The sequence below is a fragment of the Equus caballus genome, chromosome 2, assembly GCF_041296265.1.
Source record: "Equus caballus isolate H_3958 breed thoroughbred chromosome 2, TB-T2T, whole genome shotgun sequence".
In the NCBI taxonomy this organism is placed as follows: Eukaryota; Metazoa; Chordata; class Mammalia; order Perissodactyla; family Equidae; genus Equus; species Equus caballus.
Genome location: NC_091685.1, coordinates 36,752,331 through 36,766,616, shown reverse-complemented (window position 1 = coordinate 36,766,616; position 14,286 = coordinate 36,752,331). Strand labels below are relative to the sequence as shown.

General features: G+C 42.3%; 1 protein-coding gene across 12 annotated transcripts in view; it reads right to left on the bottom strand.

Annotated features, from left to right (window-relative positions):
- Window positions 1–82: 82 nt before the first annotated feature.
- The window catches only part of SPATA21 (spermatogenesis associated 21), a 53,434-nt gene continuing 39,230 nt past the window's right edge, over window positions 83–14,286 (bottom strand). For all 12 annotated transcript variants that reach the window (XM_005607491.4, XM_070260875.1, XM_023635665.2 and 9 more), the window contains 3 exons: window positions 1,834–2,009; window positions 805–982; window positions 83–261 (listed from right to left, as the gene is read on the bottom strand). In XM_005607491.4, the coding sequence (XP_005607548.3) occupies window positions 204–261; window positions 805–982; window positions 1,834–2,009 (412 nt within the window). In that variant the 3' untranslated portion in view covers window positions 83–203. The remainder of the gene's footprint in view (window positions 262–804; window positions 983–1,833; window positions 2,010–14,286) is intronic.

Sequence of the window (14,286 nt, the reverse complement as noted above, 5' to 3'; positions counted from 1 at the left end):
AGGGAGGCTGGGGCCCTGTACTCTGAGAGCCAAGTGGGAGGATGAAAACCTGGGGCCCTTCCCTGGCACCAGGCACAGAGGCTGAGGTTCTTGTTGTTTATTGGCTTGCCAGGCCACAAAAGCAAAATCCAGCAGCGGTCCCTGCCTGATGACACGTCCATCTGCAGGCCTTGAACAGCTGCTAGAGTCAGGACTCCACAGGGTCAATGCGTTCGTGCCGGCACGGAGCTGAGCCACTTTCGGCTATCAGAGCCGTGTTCCCTAGGGAGAGAGGTGGGGGAGAAGGGTGGGAGGAAGTGAGCCTTCCCTGTGTGCCCAGGAGAGGAGGAGGCCCTCCCTGGGAAGTGGCGGAGCCCGCAGTCCGACTGGGGCCGATTCCGAGCCCAGTGTGCTTTTTATCCCAAGGTGCCTGGAGGGGCCCTGCTGTGGGGAAGCCTCCCTCTGCCCAGCTGCTAAGCCTGTTTCCTGCTACTCCTGGCATGGAATTAGACTTGGGCAAGGGACTTGAGAGTTAAACCCCCTGCATGAGAAAGGCAGGTAGTGCCACCCTAAGAGAAAGACGATATGTGCCACTGAGTCCTGGGCACAGGAAGGTATAAGTACCCTGACTTACGATCAGTCTACCCGGTACACAGGCCCTCAAAAAGGTTAGTTTCTTCCCCCTTCCATCCTTTTCTCTTTCTCCACTGTGGAGCAACAGTCTCCCGGGCGTCATCTCTTGGAAGGATGGATTCCTTTGGGTTAGGCCAGTAAGGAAGGGAGTAGATGGGCCTGAGTTGGGGCCGCTGCCCTCTGAGTACCCACCTATTTCCTTGAGATCCTGACTGGAAGAAGAGGCTACGGATGTCAGGGGCCAGGCTGGGAGGGGTGCACTGGTCCAGCACGTAGTGGCTGCCCTGCTTCCGGCGGGCCATCTTCTTGTCCAGCCGTGGGCAGAACGGGATGCAGGGCACCTGGGCATAGGGGCTCTGCAAGTTGGCAGCTGGCAAGGGAGGCGGAAGCAGGGGAGGGGAATGCTTCAGAGCATGCCCAGCATTGGGAGGCAGGCAGGCCCAGGTGAAATCCTGGCTTTGCCACCTAATGAGCTGCATGGGTTTGGGCAAATCACTTAACCTCTCTGAGCTTCTGTATAAGCTGGAGATGATGGTGGTACCCACCTCACAGAGTTGTTGATGAGGATTAAAAAGATAATAGATGCAAAGCACTCAGGTGGATGCTGAGCACAGAGTAAGGGCTAATGGCTTAAGAAGGAGCGGATGTCTTTGCGATGGGTCCTGGCAAAGTCTGGTAGGCACACTCTAGAGAAACTCTGGAATGCTCCTAGCCTGTCAAGTGGCACACAGCAGGTGCCTAATAAATAGTACCTACTATTATGGGGAGGCAGCCTTGCCCAGTTAAAGAGCACAGATTTTGTAGTCAGATCGGCATATAAACTCCCCTTTCTGACGCACGCTAGCTGTGGGGCCTTGGGCAAGTTGCTTAATCTTTCTCAGTTTGTTTTCTCATCTGTAAAATGGGGTAAATATGTGGTTATGAGGATTAAGTTCTAGCGCATCTGCAAAGGGCCTAGCACAGTGAGTGACCCCACTGGGTGTTCAAAAATTGGTGAGCTGGGATTGCTAGTCCCTCCCCCTTCTCAGTCCAGGCTCTTGGGACCCACCTGGGCTCAGGGCTAAGGCAGCGGGGCTGGAGATGGGCTGTGGCTGATGCACACAGTTAAGCCCAAAGTGGGGAACCCGTTCTCCCAGCCCCTGGGTCTGGCTGTGGGGGGACCCAGGGAAAGAGGCCAGGTGACCAGGAGAGCAGAGCCCCCACCGTGCCCAGGGCCCTCACCATAGTCTTGCTGCTTCAGCCGGCTCAGGATCCTAAGGACCCTTCCTTCTGGAACTTCCACAGTGTCTGCCTGCTGGGGGTTGTAGGGAAGCTTCTTCCGGGCCCGCAGCCGGCCAATGGCCGATTCCATCTCTCGGGCCTTACAGGTGCCTTCCTTCAGCTTCTTCTGGTAATAGCTGGGGAGGGAGTGCCCACCCAGCTCAGCCTGGCCGTGTTTAATTCCCCCTCCGCCTCCCTCCTTCCTGAGCCCCTATTCTATTTGGCCAGCTCTGGAGAAGGGACACAAGCCCAGGAGTTAGGAGACCTGGATTTCAGTCCCTGCTTTGCCATTAACTTCCTGTGACTGTGGGCAAGTTGCTGCTCTGCTTTGGGCCTCAGTCACCTTGTGTAAAGTGGTTGGAAATGGTCCTCTCTACCCTGACACTGCAAGTCACTTGACTCTGAGCTTCAGGCTTCCCCCGGGTAAAATGGACCAACGGTCCACATGTTACAGGGTTAAGAACCAGACCCATCTAGCATTCGGCAGATTTCCTGGCCCATGGAAAAACCTTGGTAAATGTTACCTATGATTTCTGTCGCTGATTTTGTGTGTGTGTGTGTGTGTGAGGAACATTGTCCCTGAGCTAACATCTGTAGCAGTCTTCCTCTATTTTGTATGTAGGATGCCACCACAGCACGGCCCAATGAGCAGTGTCTAGGTTTGCGCCCAGGATCTGAACCTGCAAACCCCTGGCTGCCGAAGCAGAGCACGCGAACTTAAGCACTATGCCACCGGGCCAGCCCCTTATCACTGATATTTTTACTTAGATGGACAAGTGTTTTATAAGTCAGCTGTGCAGTTAATGCCTGTGCATCTTCCAGATTTCAGCTTAAGGGCCATCTCCTCCAGAAAGTCCTCTCTCCTCCATAGACTAGTGAGGCTCCTGCTGCAGGCCCTGTGACGGCCTGTATTTACCCATCATAAACCCGTGGCCCACTTTATTTTCTAACTCATTGTGCTTGCCTTTTCCCCATTGGACTGCAGCACCATTCATTGATTCAACAAATACCCTATGAGTGTTTACTGCATCTGGTCACTCATCTAAGTGCTTGGGAAAGAGCGAAGCAGGAGATATCCATATAAGGTCCCTGTAGCATAGTATCAGCCCCACCCACTGCTGCAGCCACACCTCCACCCAGACTGCAGCCAGCGTTGCACAGGGACAACCTGAGCACCTCAAGCCTGAGCCTCTTGCTTCTCGCCCCAGAGCTTCTCTGACACACACGCAACCCAGAAGGGCAGGAGAATTAAACACCTGTGGGGGCCACCCTTGACCAAAGGAGCCAGCAGCGAAGGTATACAGGCTTCTCTCTTTCTTCCCCTGACAGTTCTGAGCCATCATTCAAGTCTCCTCAGAAGAGCCTGGGAGTGTATCCTTGTATTGGCTCCTCCTCCTCTGTTCACATCCCTTCCCTCACTCCTGCTTCCTGGAATCACTTTCTAAATCAACTACCTAGGCACATATCTAGTGGGAGAGTCGGACCATGAACAAATGAATAAAATATGATAGCATGTCAGTGGTGATGGGCGCTCTGAGGAGAAGTGAAAGCTGGAGGGGTGGGTAGCGATGAGGGGCTCTTGGCTCACAGTGGTCAGCAAAAGTCTCGGAGGTAGTGACATTTGAGCAGAACATGGGAAGGGAGCAAGCCAAATGGATATCTGGGGAAGAGTCTTTCAGGCAGAGGGAACGGCACGTGAAAGGCCAAGAGGTGGGAAAGACCTTGGTGAGCTCTAGGAACAGCAAGGAAGCCAGAGGGTCAAGAGCCTGGTGTGCGAGGAGAGGGAAGGATGTGGGCAGCAAGACGGCAGCCCAGACCACGTGGGGCCTTGTAGACAGTGGTGACGGGTGGGCATGCTACTCAAAGTGTTGGGAAGCCTAAGGGCTTAAGCTGATAGTTCTGCTCAGGCCTCTGCCTATCCCTGGGGCCTGGAATTTTGAGTTTTAATGGGCTTCACATACATAATAGAGAAAATTAACACAGAGCCCTCACATGAATATTGGATCTAGACTCCTGTGTAAAACCAGGACCTGAAAAGGCAACACGCTGAGTAAAAAGATGGACTAGAGAATAACTTCGCCCCACAGGGACCAATAGAACATGAGCAGAGTGTGTGCAACTCTCTTGGTCACAATTTTAAAGGAAATTGCTTGCTCTCCACTTCTGTTCTTGCCCCTTCCTGTGGGCTTGAATTCAGACGTGTTGCTGCTAAGTTGCCTTAGGATTGACCTAGAGAATGATGGGACAATGTGTTGGAAAGAAACTGGGGGCTTGGATGGCCTTGTCTTCCTACCTGCTTCCTCTGGACTATCAATACAAGAGAGGAATAAACTGTCTTATTTGAACTATAGAATATTGGAGTCTATTCCTTAACTAATACACCAACCTAGAATTCTATACCCAGCTAAACTATTCAGTAAATGTGAGGGTAAAATAAACATTTTTGCAGACATACAAAATCTCAAAGATTTTGGCTTCCCATGCATCCTTTCTCAAGAAGCTACTGGAGGACATGTTCTTCCAAAATAAGGGCATAAACCAAAAAAACAGAAAAGATATACATACAGAAAACAGAAGACCTAACATAGGAGAGAGGCAAAAGTTAAGAAAGATGATGAAGGGAGATCCCACAATGGCAGTGCAACTGCCATAAAGGACAACCAGCTTAGATTGGTCACTATAGCTTAAAGGACAGAAATTTCAAGAGCTGGCATTACCCTACCTGTTGTTGAATTACTGCTTTTCTAACCCAAAAAATGTGCTCCCATTCTTTTTTTAAGCAAACCAAACAAACCAAGAATGAGTAAGACATGTGATCCAGCAAACAGAGAATCCTAATCAAAGGAAAGGAAGAAAGAATTCCTAGGATGACAACAGACTCCCAAGATGATAGCTTTGCAGTAGGCCTAAAAATAAATTAATCCAAAAGCAGGAAAAATGGAATTGTTTAGAACACGCCTCCAAGAAAAAGAAACTCTGGGAAGGTGCAGGAATTATCAACGAGTACAAAGAAAAAAACATCAAAACAATTGTCAACTTTAGGAAATTTTAAAAAATAAGAAAAGAAATGAGGGGCCGGCCCTATGGCCAAGTGGTTAAGTTTGCGCTCTCCGCTTCGGTGGCCCAGGGTTTCGCTGGTTCAAGTCCTGGGTGCGGACATGGCGCCACTCATCAAGCCATGCTGAGGCGGGGTCCCACATGCCACAACCACAAGGACCCACAACTAAGGATGCACAACTATGTACCAGGGGGTTTTGGGGAGAAAAAGGAAAAAATAAATAAATAATAAAATCTTTAAAAAAAAAAAAGAAATGTAATCATAGTACACTAAAATGCTCAGCTATGAATAATTGCATAGCCATGATAATAGAAACCCCAAATACTTATTTAGTCAGAAATTATAATATATTGGAATGAGCAAGAGGGAGATGAGGCGATAGTTGTATCAGACAGGAAGTCAATAGATACAAATCTAAAAATCACTAACTAAAACACTGTAGTGTATGCGTATTATTTAGAAGTAAGGTGGGAATCAAAAGTGCCTTTGGAAAGAAGACTTCAAGGAGTGGGGAGCGTAGTGAGGAGTTGGGTAGGGAACCGCAAGTGTTTATTATGAATCTTTTTGGACTGTGTGGCTTTTTAAACAATGTCCACTTAGTACTTTGATTTAAATTTTTAAAAATTAACTCAAAAGATAAAGTTATATCAGTTGAATACTAACCAAAAGAAAGCTGATATAGCCATACTAATATTTTAAAAACTAGGCCTTCAGACAAAAAACATTACTGGAGACATAAATAATTATTATCTAATGACAAAATGTTCAATTCATCAGGAGATACACAATTCTAAACTTGAAGTATATGGCAAGACCTGAAGTAAATACAAGGAGAAATAGACAATTTCACCATCGCAGAAGTAATAATAAATAACTACTCAACTCTGCCATTGTATCATCAAAGACTCCGTGGATGCTATGCAAATGAATGGGTGGGACTTTGTTTTGATAAGAGTTTATTCATAAAAACAGAGCAGACTGTCTATGGCCTGCATTCCACAGTTTGCCAAACCTTGCACACTATAGACCTTTCCTAAAACTAAAATCCACAGGAGAAACAGAGTTTGGATGTTGAGTCTTACAAAGTTAGAGGGCTGGGGCTGGCCCCATGAGAGAATGGTTAAGTTCGTGCACTCTGCTGCAGGCTGCCCAGTGTTTCGTTGGTTCGAATCCTGGGCACGGACATGGCACTGCTCATCAAACCACGCTGAGGCAGCGTCCCACATGCCACAACTAGAAGGACCCACAACGAAGAACATACAACTATGTACCGGGGGGGGCTTTGGAGAGAAAAAAAGTTAGAGGGCTTAGGAAATGCCTGGACTTTTCACATATATGCCCTAAGAAGTAAAAAACCAAGCCTGCACAATTTCAAGATGATCAGCCAGGAACGGAACTGCCTACAAGAACAAAAATTAACACTCATCAAAGAAAGACAACAGAACCCAGTTTCTAAACTATACCATCCAAAATGTCCAGGACACAACAAAAAATCATCAGATATGCAAAGAAACATGAAAATGTGAACCATAGTAAGGGGAAAAACTAAACTTATAGAAAGAAACCCCAAGATGGCCCAGATATTGGATTTTGTAGACAATGGCTTTAAAGGAGCTATTAAAAATATGTTCAAATAATTGAAGGAAAATGTGATCTTAGTGAATGAGCAGAGAAACAGAAACAATAAACATGAAACAGACGGAAATTCTAGAACAAAAAAGTACAATAACTGAAATGAAAAAGTCACTGAACGGGCTTAACAGCATATTGGAGACAGCAGAAAAAGGAATTAGTAAACTTGAAGACAGATCAATAGAAATCATCCACTCTGAAGAACAGGAAAAAAAATTGAAAATGAGTGAACAGAATTCTGTTTCTGGCCATGATGGAGCAACTGGTACTGAACTTGTCCTCCTGTTATAAATAATTAGATACATGAACAATTTACATCAAACTGTTTTCAGATATTGGATAACAGACAGCACAAGACTATGATCACTCAGTGAAGAGAAACCAATGAGGGGATCCTTCTGATCTCCCTAGAATTTTGCCTGGAGGTACTTTCTGGGCTTCAGTGCAGGAAGTGGGATCCCAAGCAGAACACAGGAGACTCACTGAGGTAAGGAGATAGACACTGGAGTTTGGGAACTTAAACACCCCTTTCCACAATTTAACACTTTTTTTTTTGAGGAAGATTAGCCTTGAGCTAACATCTGCTGCCAATCCTCCTATTTTTGCTGAGGAAGACTGGCCCTGAGCTGACATCCATGCCCATTTTCCTCTACTTTATATGTGGGATGCCTACCACAGCATGGCTTTTGCCAAGTGGTGCCATGTCTGCACCCAGGAGCCGAACCGGTAAACCCTGGGCCACCAAGGTGGAACGTGTTAACTTAACCACTGCACCACCAGGCCGGCCCCCACAATTTAACACTTTAAAGAAAGAAAAAAATCCAGACATTCCATAAAGGAAGTGTCACAATATCCAGCATCCAATCAAAAATCAGCAGACATGAGAAGAAGGAGGTAAGTGTGACCAATAAAAAAGAAAAAAATCAGTTTAAATAGACAGATCCAGAGATGACAAAGATGATGGAATTAGTAGAAGCAGACCTTAAATGACCCAATATAAATATGCCAAGGATTTAAAGGAAAATATGGACATGAGGAAAGAAAAACTATGAAACAGAACCAAATAAAATATCTAAACATGACAAATACAACAGTTGAAATGAAAACTTCATAGGGTGGGTTTAAGAGAAGATTAAAGACACAAAAGAAAATATCAACAAACAAATACTTAGTAATAGAAATTATTCAAACTGAAACAGAGAGAAAAGGCTGAAAAAATGATTAGAGCCTCAGTGACCTATGAAACAATTTTAACTGGTAACTATGCATGTAATTGGAGTCTCGGTGGGGGGCATATAAAAGTAATATTTAAAGAAAAAGTGTATAAAAAAAGGAAAATTGATGAAAACTATAGCTCATAAATCTAGGAAGCTCGGTGAACCTAAAGTAGAATGAGCACAAAGAAAACCACTCAAGGCTCTTTGTAATCAAATTACTCAAATCTTACAGTGATATAAAGAAAATATTAAAACCAGCCAAAGAAACACAATACATATAGGAGAACAAAGATAAAAAATGCTGACTTCTGGCCAGAAAATACAAACCAGAAGACAATGGAATGACACCTTTAAAATGACTAAAGGAAAAAAAAACAACTGTTAATATATATATTCTATCCAGCACAATATTTTCTAAAATTGAAGTTGAAGTAAAGCATCTTCAGATAAACCAAATCTGTGAGAATTTGTCTCCAGCAGACCTGCACTACAAGAAATGTTAAAGGATGGTCTTTAAGCAGGAGGAAAGTTCTACTAGTTGGAAGCTCAGGTCTACACAAAGGAATGAAGAGTACAACGTAAAAATATAGAACACTTTTTCTGGTTTTTAATTTTTTAAAAGATAATTGTTTAAAGCAAAAATCGTAACAATATGGGCTTTATAACAATATGTAGAAGTAAAATGAATGACAATAACGCCACCAGGAGGGGGAAATGGAAACATGCTATTGTAATGCTGTTACATTGTACGTGAAATGTTGCATTCCTGTTTCACGTGGAAGACTGTGGTATGCTAAAGATACATTTTCTCAACTCTAGTACAACCACCTAAAAAAGAAAAAGGAGTATAACTATTAAGGCAATAGTGAGATAAAATGGAACGCTAAAAAAATACTCAATTATCCCAAAAGGAGACAGGAAAAGAGGAAAAAAGGAAGAGAGAACAGATGGGATAAATAGGAAACAAATAGAAATATAGTAGACTTAAATCAAACTAATTTTTTGTGCATGTGTGAGGAAGACTGGCCCTGAGCTAACATCCATCGCCAATCTTCCTCTTTTTGCTTGAGGAAGATTGTCACTGAGCTAACATCTGTGCCAATCTTCCTCTATTTTATGTGGGATGCTACCACAGTGTGGCTTAACAAGCGGCACTAGGTCTGCATCCAGAATATGAAACTATAAACCCTGGGCCGCTGAAGCAGAGCTCATGAACTTAACCATTACACCACTGCGCCAGCCCCTCAGACTTCCTCAAATCTTCCTGAGGAAGCTTTGCTCTGACCTAACATCTGTGGCCAATCCTCCTCTATTTTGTATGTGAGCTGTCACCACAGCATGGCCACTGATGAGTAGTGAAGGCCCAACCTTGGAACCAAACCCAGGCTGCTGAAGTGGAGCACGCCAGACTTAACCACTAGGCCACCAGGGCTGGCCCTAAGCCAAACTACATTGATAATTACACTGAGTAAATAGTCTCAGCCTTCTGATTAAAAGATAGAGATGGTCAGACTGGATAAATATAAAGATACAAATAACTTAAAAGTAAAAGGAAGGAAAAATATATGCCATGCAAACGCTAATCCAAAGAAAACTGGCATGGATATTTCAATGTCAGACAAAGCAGACTTTAGAACAAGGAATATTACGAGAGCAAAGAGTATCATATCATAACGATAAAGGGGTAAGTTCATGAAGAAGAGAAAATGATGCTAAATGTGTATGCACTTACTAACAGAGTTCCAAAATCCATGAAGTAAAAACTGACAGAACTGAAAGGAGAAATAGATAAAACCACAGTTATTGTTAGAAATTTCCATGCTCCTCTCTCAGTTATGAATAGAACAAGTAGACATAAAATAAGTTAAGGATATGGAAGACTTGAACAGCCCTATAAAACATGAGCTAAAGAGCAATTATAGAACGTGCTGCCTAACAACAGCAGGGAGTCCATTCTTTTCGAGTGCAAATGGAACATTGGCCAAGATAGACCATGTGCTAGGTCATTAAAAAAAAAACCCAAGGGGCCAGCCTGGTAGCATAGTGGTTAAGTTCACAGTCTCTGCTTTGGCATCCTGGGGTGCATGGATACCAGATGTGGACCAATGCACCACTCATCGAGCCATTCTGTGGCAGCATCCCACATACAAAATGGGGGAAGACTGGTACAGATGTTAGCTCAGGGACAATCTTCCTCAAGCAAAAAGAGGAAGATCGGCAATGGATGTTAACTCAGGGCCAATCTTCCTCACCAAAACGAAAAACAAACAAACAAACAAAACCCTCAATAAATTTGAAAGACAAACATAGAATGTTTTCTTAGAATAATATAATTAAATTAGAAATAAATAACAGAAAAAGACATTAATAATCCAAATATTTGGAGAGCATACTACATAATTCTAAACAGCCAATGGGCCACAGGAGAAATAGAAATAAAAATTAGAGAATATTTTGAATTGAACGAAAATGATCATACAAGATTTACAAATTTAAGAGACAGAGCTAAAGCAGGGCTTGGCAGGAAATTTATAGTTTGAAATGGTTATATCAGAAAAGAAGAAAGGTCTTGAATTGACTGGCTAAACCTCACCCCTATAAAAAGAGGAGCAAATTAGACCCAGAGTAGAAGGAAACCAACAAATTAGAAAATGGACAAATAATAGAGAAAAACCAATAAAGCCAAAGGTGGAAAGGTCAATAAATTTGATCAACCTCTAGACATCAATAAAAAAAGAGAAGACACAAATGATCAATATTGAGAACGAACAAGGGGACATCATCATAGATCCTACAGACATCAGAAGGAAAATAATAATATTATGGACAACATGCCAATAAATTCAACTTAAAGTGGAAAATTTTCTTGAAAAACACAAATTATCAAAAATAGTCAAGAACATAGAGAAAGCCTGGATAGCCCTATACCTATTGAAGACATTGCCTTTATAATTAAAAATCTTCCCACAAAAAACACTCCAAGACTGAAGTGTGAGTTCTTTCAAATCTTTAAGGGAGAATGAATACCACGATTTCATAAACTCTTTCAGAATGTGAGATTACTTAAATCATTTTATGAAGCCAGCACTATACTGATAGGAAAACTAGACATTACAAGAAAATGAGCAATGGACGAAAGTTCCTTGTGAACATAAATGCAAAAATTCTTAAGAAAATAGCAAAATGATTGCAATGGTATATTAAAAGGATAACACATTATAATCATGCGGAGTTTTCCCAATGAACACAAAGTTGATTTACATTGGGAAATCAATTTTATCTGCCATATTAACAGAATATAAGAGAGAAACCTTATGATAATCTCAAGATGCAGAAAAAGCATTTGACAAAGTCCAACTCCCATTCATAATAAAAACTCTCAGCAAACTAAAAATAGAAAGGAACTTTTCCAACATGATAAAAGCATCTACAAAAATCCTGTAGCTAAAATCATGCTTAATGGTGGAAGATTGATTGCTTCCTGCACGATCAGGAACAAGGCAAAAATGTTTTCTGTGACTACCTTTATTTTACTGAAGGTGCTAGCCAGTGCAATAAGGCAAGAAAAAGGGAATAAAAAGCAAACAGATTGGAAAGGAAGAAGTAAAGATGTCTTTATTCACAGAAGGCGTGATTGTGTGTGTAATAGTCTTAAGGAATCTATTTGTAAAGCTACGAGCACTAATAAAGTGAATTTAGCAAGGTCACAGGATGTAAGGTCAATATACAATAATAAATTGTACTTCTACATACTATCAATGAATAATTGAAAAATGAAAAATATCTGTAATAGCATAAAATATGTACAAGACTTGTATCTTGAAAACTACAAAATCCTGTTGAAATTAGAGACCTAAATAAGTGGAGAGTTATACCATGTTCATGGATTGGAAGACTTGATATTATCAAGATGTCAGTTCTCCCAAAATGAACATGTAGATTCAATGCAATCTCAACATATAAGCACAAAAGCAGTCTCTTTTATAAAAATTGACAAACTGACTCTAAAATTTATATAGAAATGCAAAGGAGAAAGAATGGAATAGGATCTAGAACTCTATGATAAAGAATGAACAGAGAGTGACTTCAGCTTCAAGGCAGAGGGAGTTGTTCCCTTTGTCTCTGCCCTGTAAGTTATAACTAAACGTACATTCATTAACCAACAGAAGATTCCCTACACAGCACAATAGGACGTCTGAAAGATCCACACAGCCATACATCTGAAGGTGGGGGGACTGGATCCACTGGAAGCAGAGGAACTGGGTGAGCAGACTCTCCCCCCATCCCCCACCCCCCCCGCCAGAAGCGATCTAGGTTGTGGGTCCTCACACAGCAGCCAGCAAGACTGTAAGAGGAGGAAGGGACAACCTGGCCCATGTGTGAATGCTTTCAGAGTGGTAGCCAAGCCCATGGAAATTTCCACTGTGCCTCAGTGGCCCTACCTGTGGAAATGCTCCTCACCAAGTAGTGTGGCTCAGCCCCCACGAAGGAGCCTCCACCAAGTGCAGCAGCTCAGCCAAACTTCCCGTGAGTGTAGAGTTGGCCCATGCATGTGAAAGAAAGCAGCTCTCCCCTCTAACTAGCTGAGTGCAGTGGTCCTGCACCAGAGCAACCTGCTGGCAGAGCACAGAGGGTCTTACTTACTGGTCTTACTTACTGGCACAACTTCCAGCAGATGGGGTGGGATCAGAAAACACAGCTCCTACCCCTGCCCCCAAATGGTGGCAGGTGGAAACTGTAACCTGATACCACCACAAATGTGCCAGCAAAGGGTCAGTTCATCAAATGCCATGAAGAACTACATTAACACTTCAGAGCAGAAAGAAAATGACTCCAGAAGCCAATCCTGAAGTCACAGAAATTTACAACCTAAATGACAGAGAATTCAAAATAGTTGTCATAAAGAAACTCAACAAGTTACAAGAAAACTCAGAAAGAGTTCGGTGAGCTCAGGAATAAAATTAATGAGCACAAGGAATACTCACTGAAGAGACTGAAACTCTAAAAAAAACCCAAACAAATTCTGGATATGAAGAGCACAATTAATGAGATGAAAAATAATCTAGAAACCATAAAAAATAGAGCTGATGTTATGGAGGACAGAACTAATGATTTAGAGGATAGAAATCTAGAAATGCTTCAGGTAGAAGGGGAAAGAGAATGAAGATTTTTTAAAAATGAAGAAATTCTTTAAGAAATAGGTGACTTGATTAGGAAAAGCAACATAAGGATTATAGGTATTCCAGAGGGAGAAGAGAGGGAGAAAGGAGCAGAAAGCTTGTCCCAGGAAATAATAGCTGAGAACTTCCCAAACCAGGGGAAGAAATTGGACTTACAACTACATGAAGCCAATAGAACTCTCAATTACATTGATGCAAAAAGACCTTGTCCAAGGCATACAATATTAAAACTGGCAAAAGTCAATGACGAAGAAAAAATATTAAAGGCAGCAGGGTGGAAGAAACTACCTAGAAAGGAACCCCTATCAGGCTTTCAGTGGATTTCCCAGCAGAAACCTTACGTGGTAGGAGAGAATCAAATGATATATTCAAAATACTGAAAGACAAAAACTTTCAGCCAACAATACTCTACCCAGAGAAAATATCCTTCAGATATGGTGGAGAAATAAAAGGTTTTCCAGATAAACAAAAGCTGAGGGAGTTCATCGCCACTAGGCCTCCATTAAAAGAAACATTGAAAGGAGCCTTCCCATCTGAAACTAAAAAGCAAAGATTTGCAAAACATTGAACAAGGAGATAAACAGAATCAGAAAAATTTGAGCTCTATATCAGAATAGGTTAGTAAACACCTAATTCTAGCATAAAAGACAAAGGGAAAGAAAGCATTAAAAATAACTATAAACACTTCAATTTAGTCACAAACTCACAACACAGAAAAGAACAATTTGTAACAACAATAACTCAGAAGGGGAAAAGGAAAGGAATGGAACCTGCCTGGGCTAATGGAGACAAGAGGCTATCCTAAAATGGACTATCCCATCTATGAGATTTTTTAATATAAACCTCATGGTAACCAGTAAACAAAAAATCAGAGCAGAGCCACAAATCAGAAATAAAGAGAAAACCATCACAGAAAAGCACCAAACTGAAACAGCAATCAGAAATACAAGGGAAAAGAAACAATGGAAATATAGAACAACTGGAAAAGAGAGAAAATGGCAGTATTAAGCCCTCCTATATCAGTAATCACTGCAAATATAAATGGATTGAATTCTCCAGTCAAAAGACACAGCATGGCTGGATGGGTTAAAAAACAAGACCCAACAATATGTTGCCTCGACAAAACACATCTCATCTCTAAAGATAAACATAGGCTCAGAGGGGAGGGATGGAAGATGATACTCCAAGCAAACGGCACGCAAAAGAAAGCAGGTGTTGCCATAATTATGTCAGAGAAAGCAGACTGCAAGATAAAAAAGACGATGAGAGACAAAGAGGGGCAGCATATCATGATAAAAGGGACAGTCCACCAGAGAACATAACACTT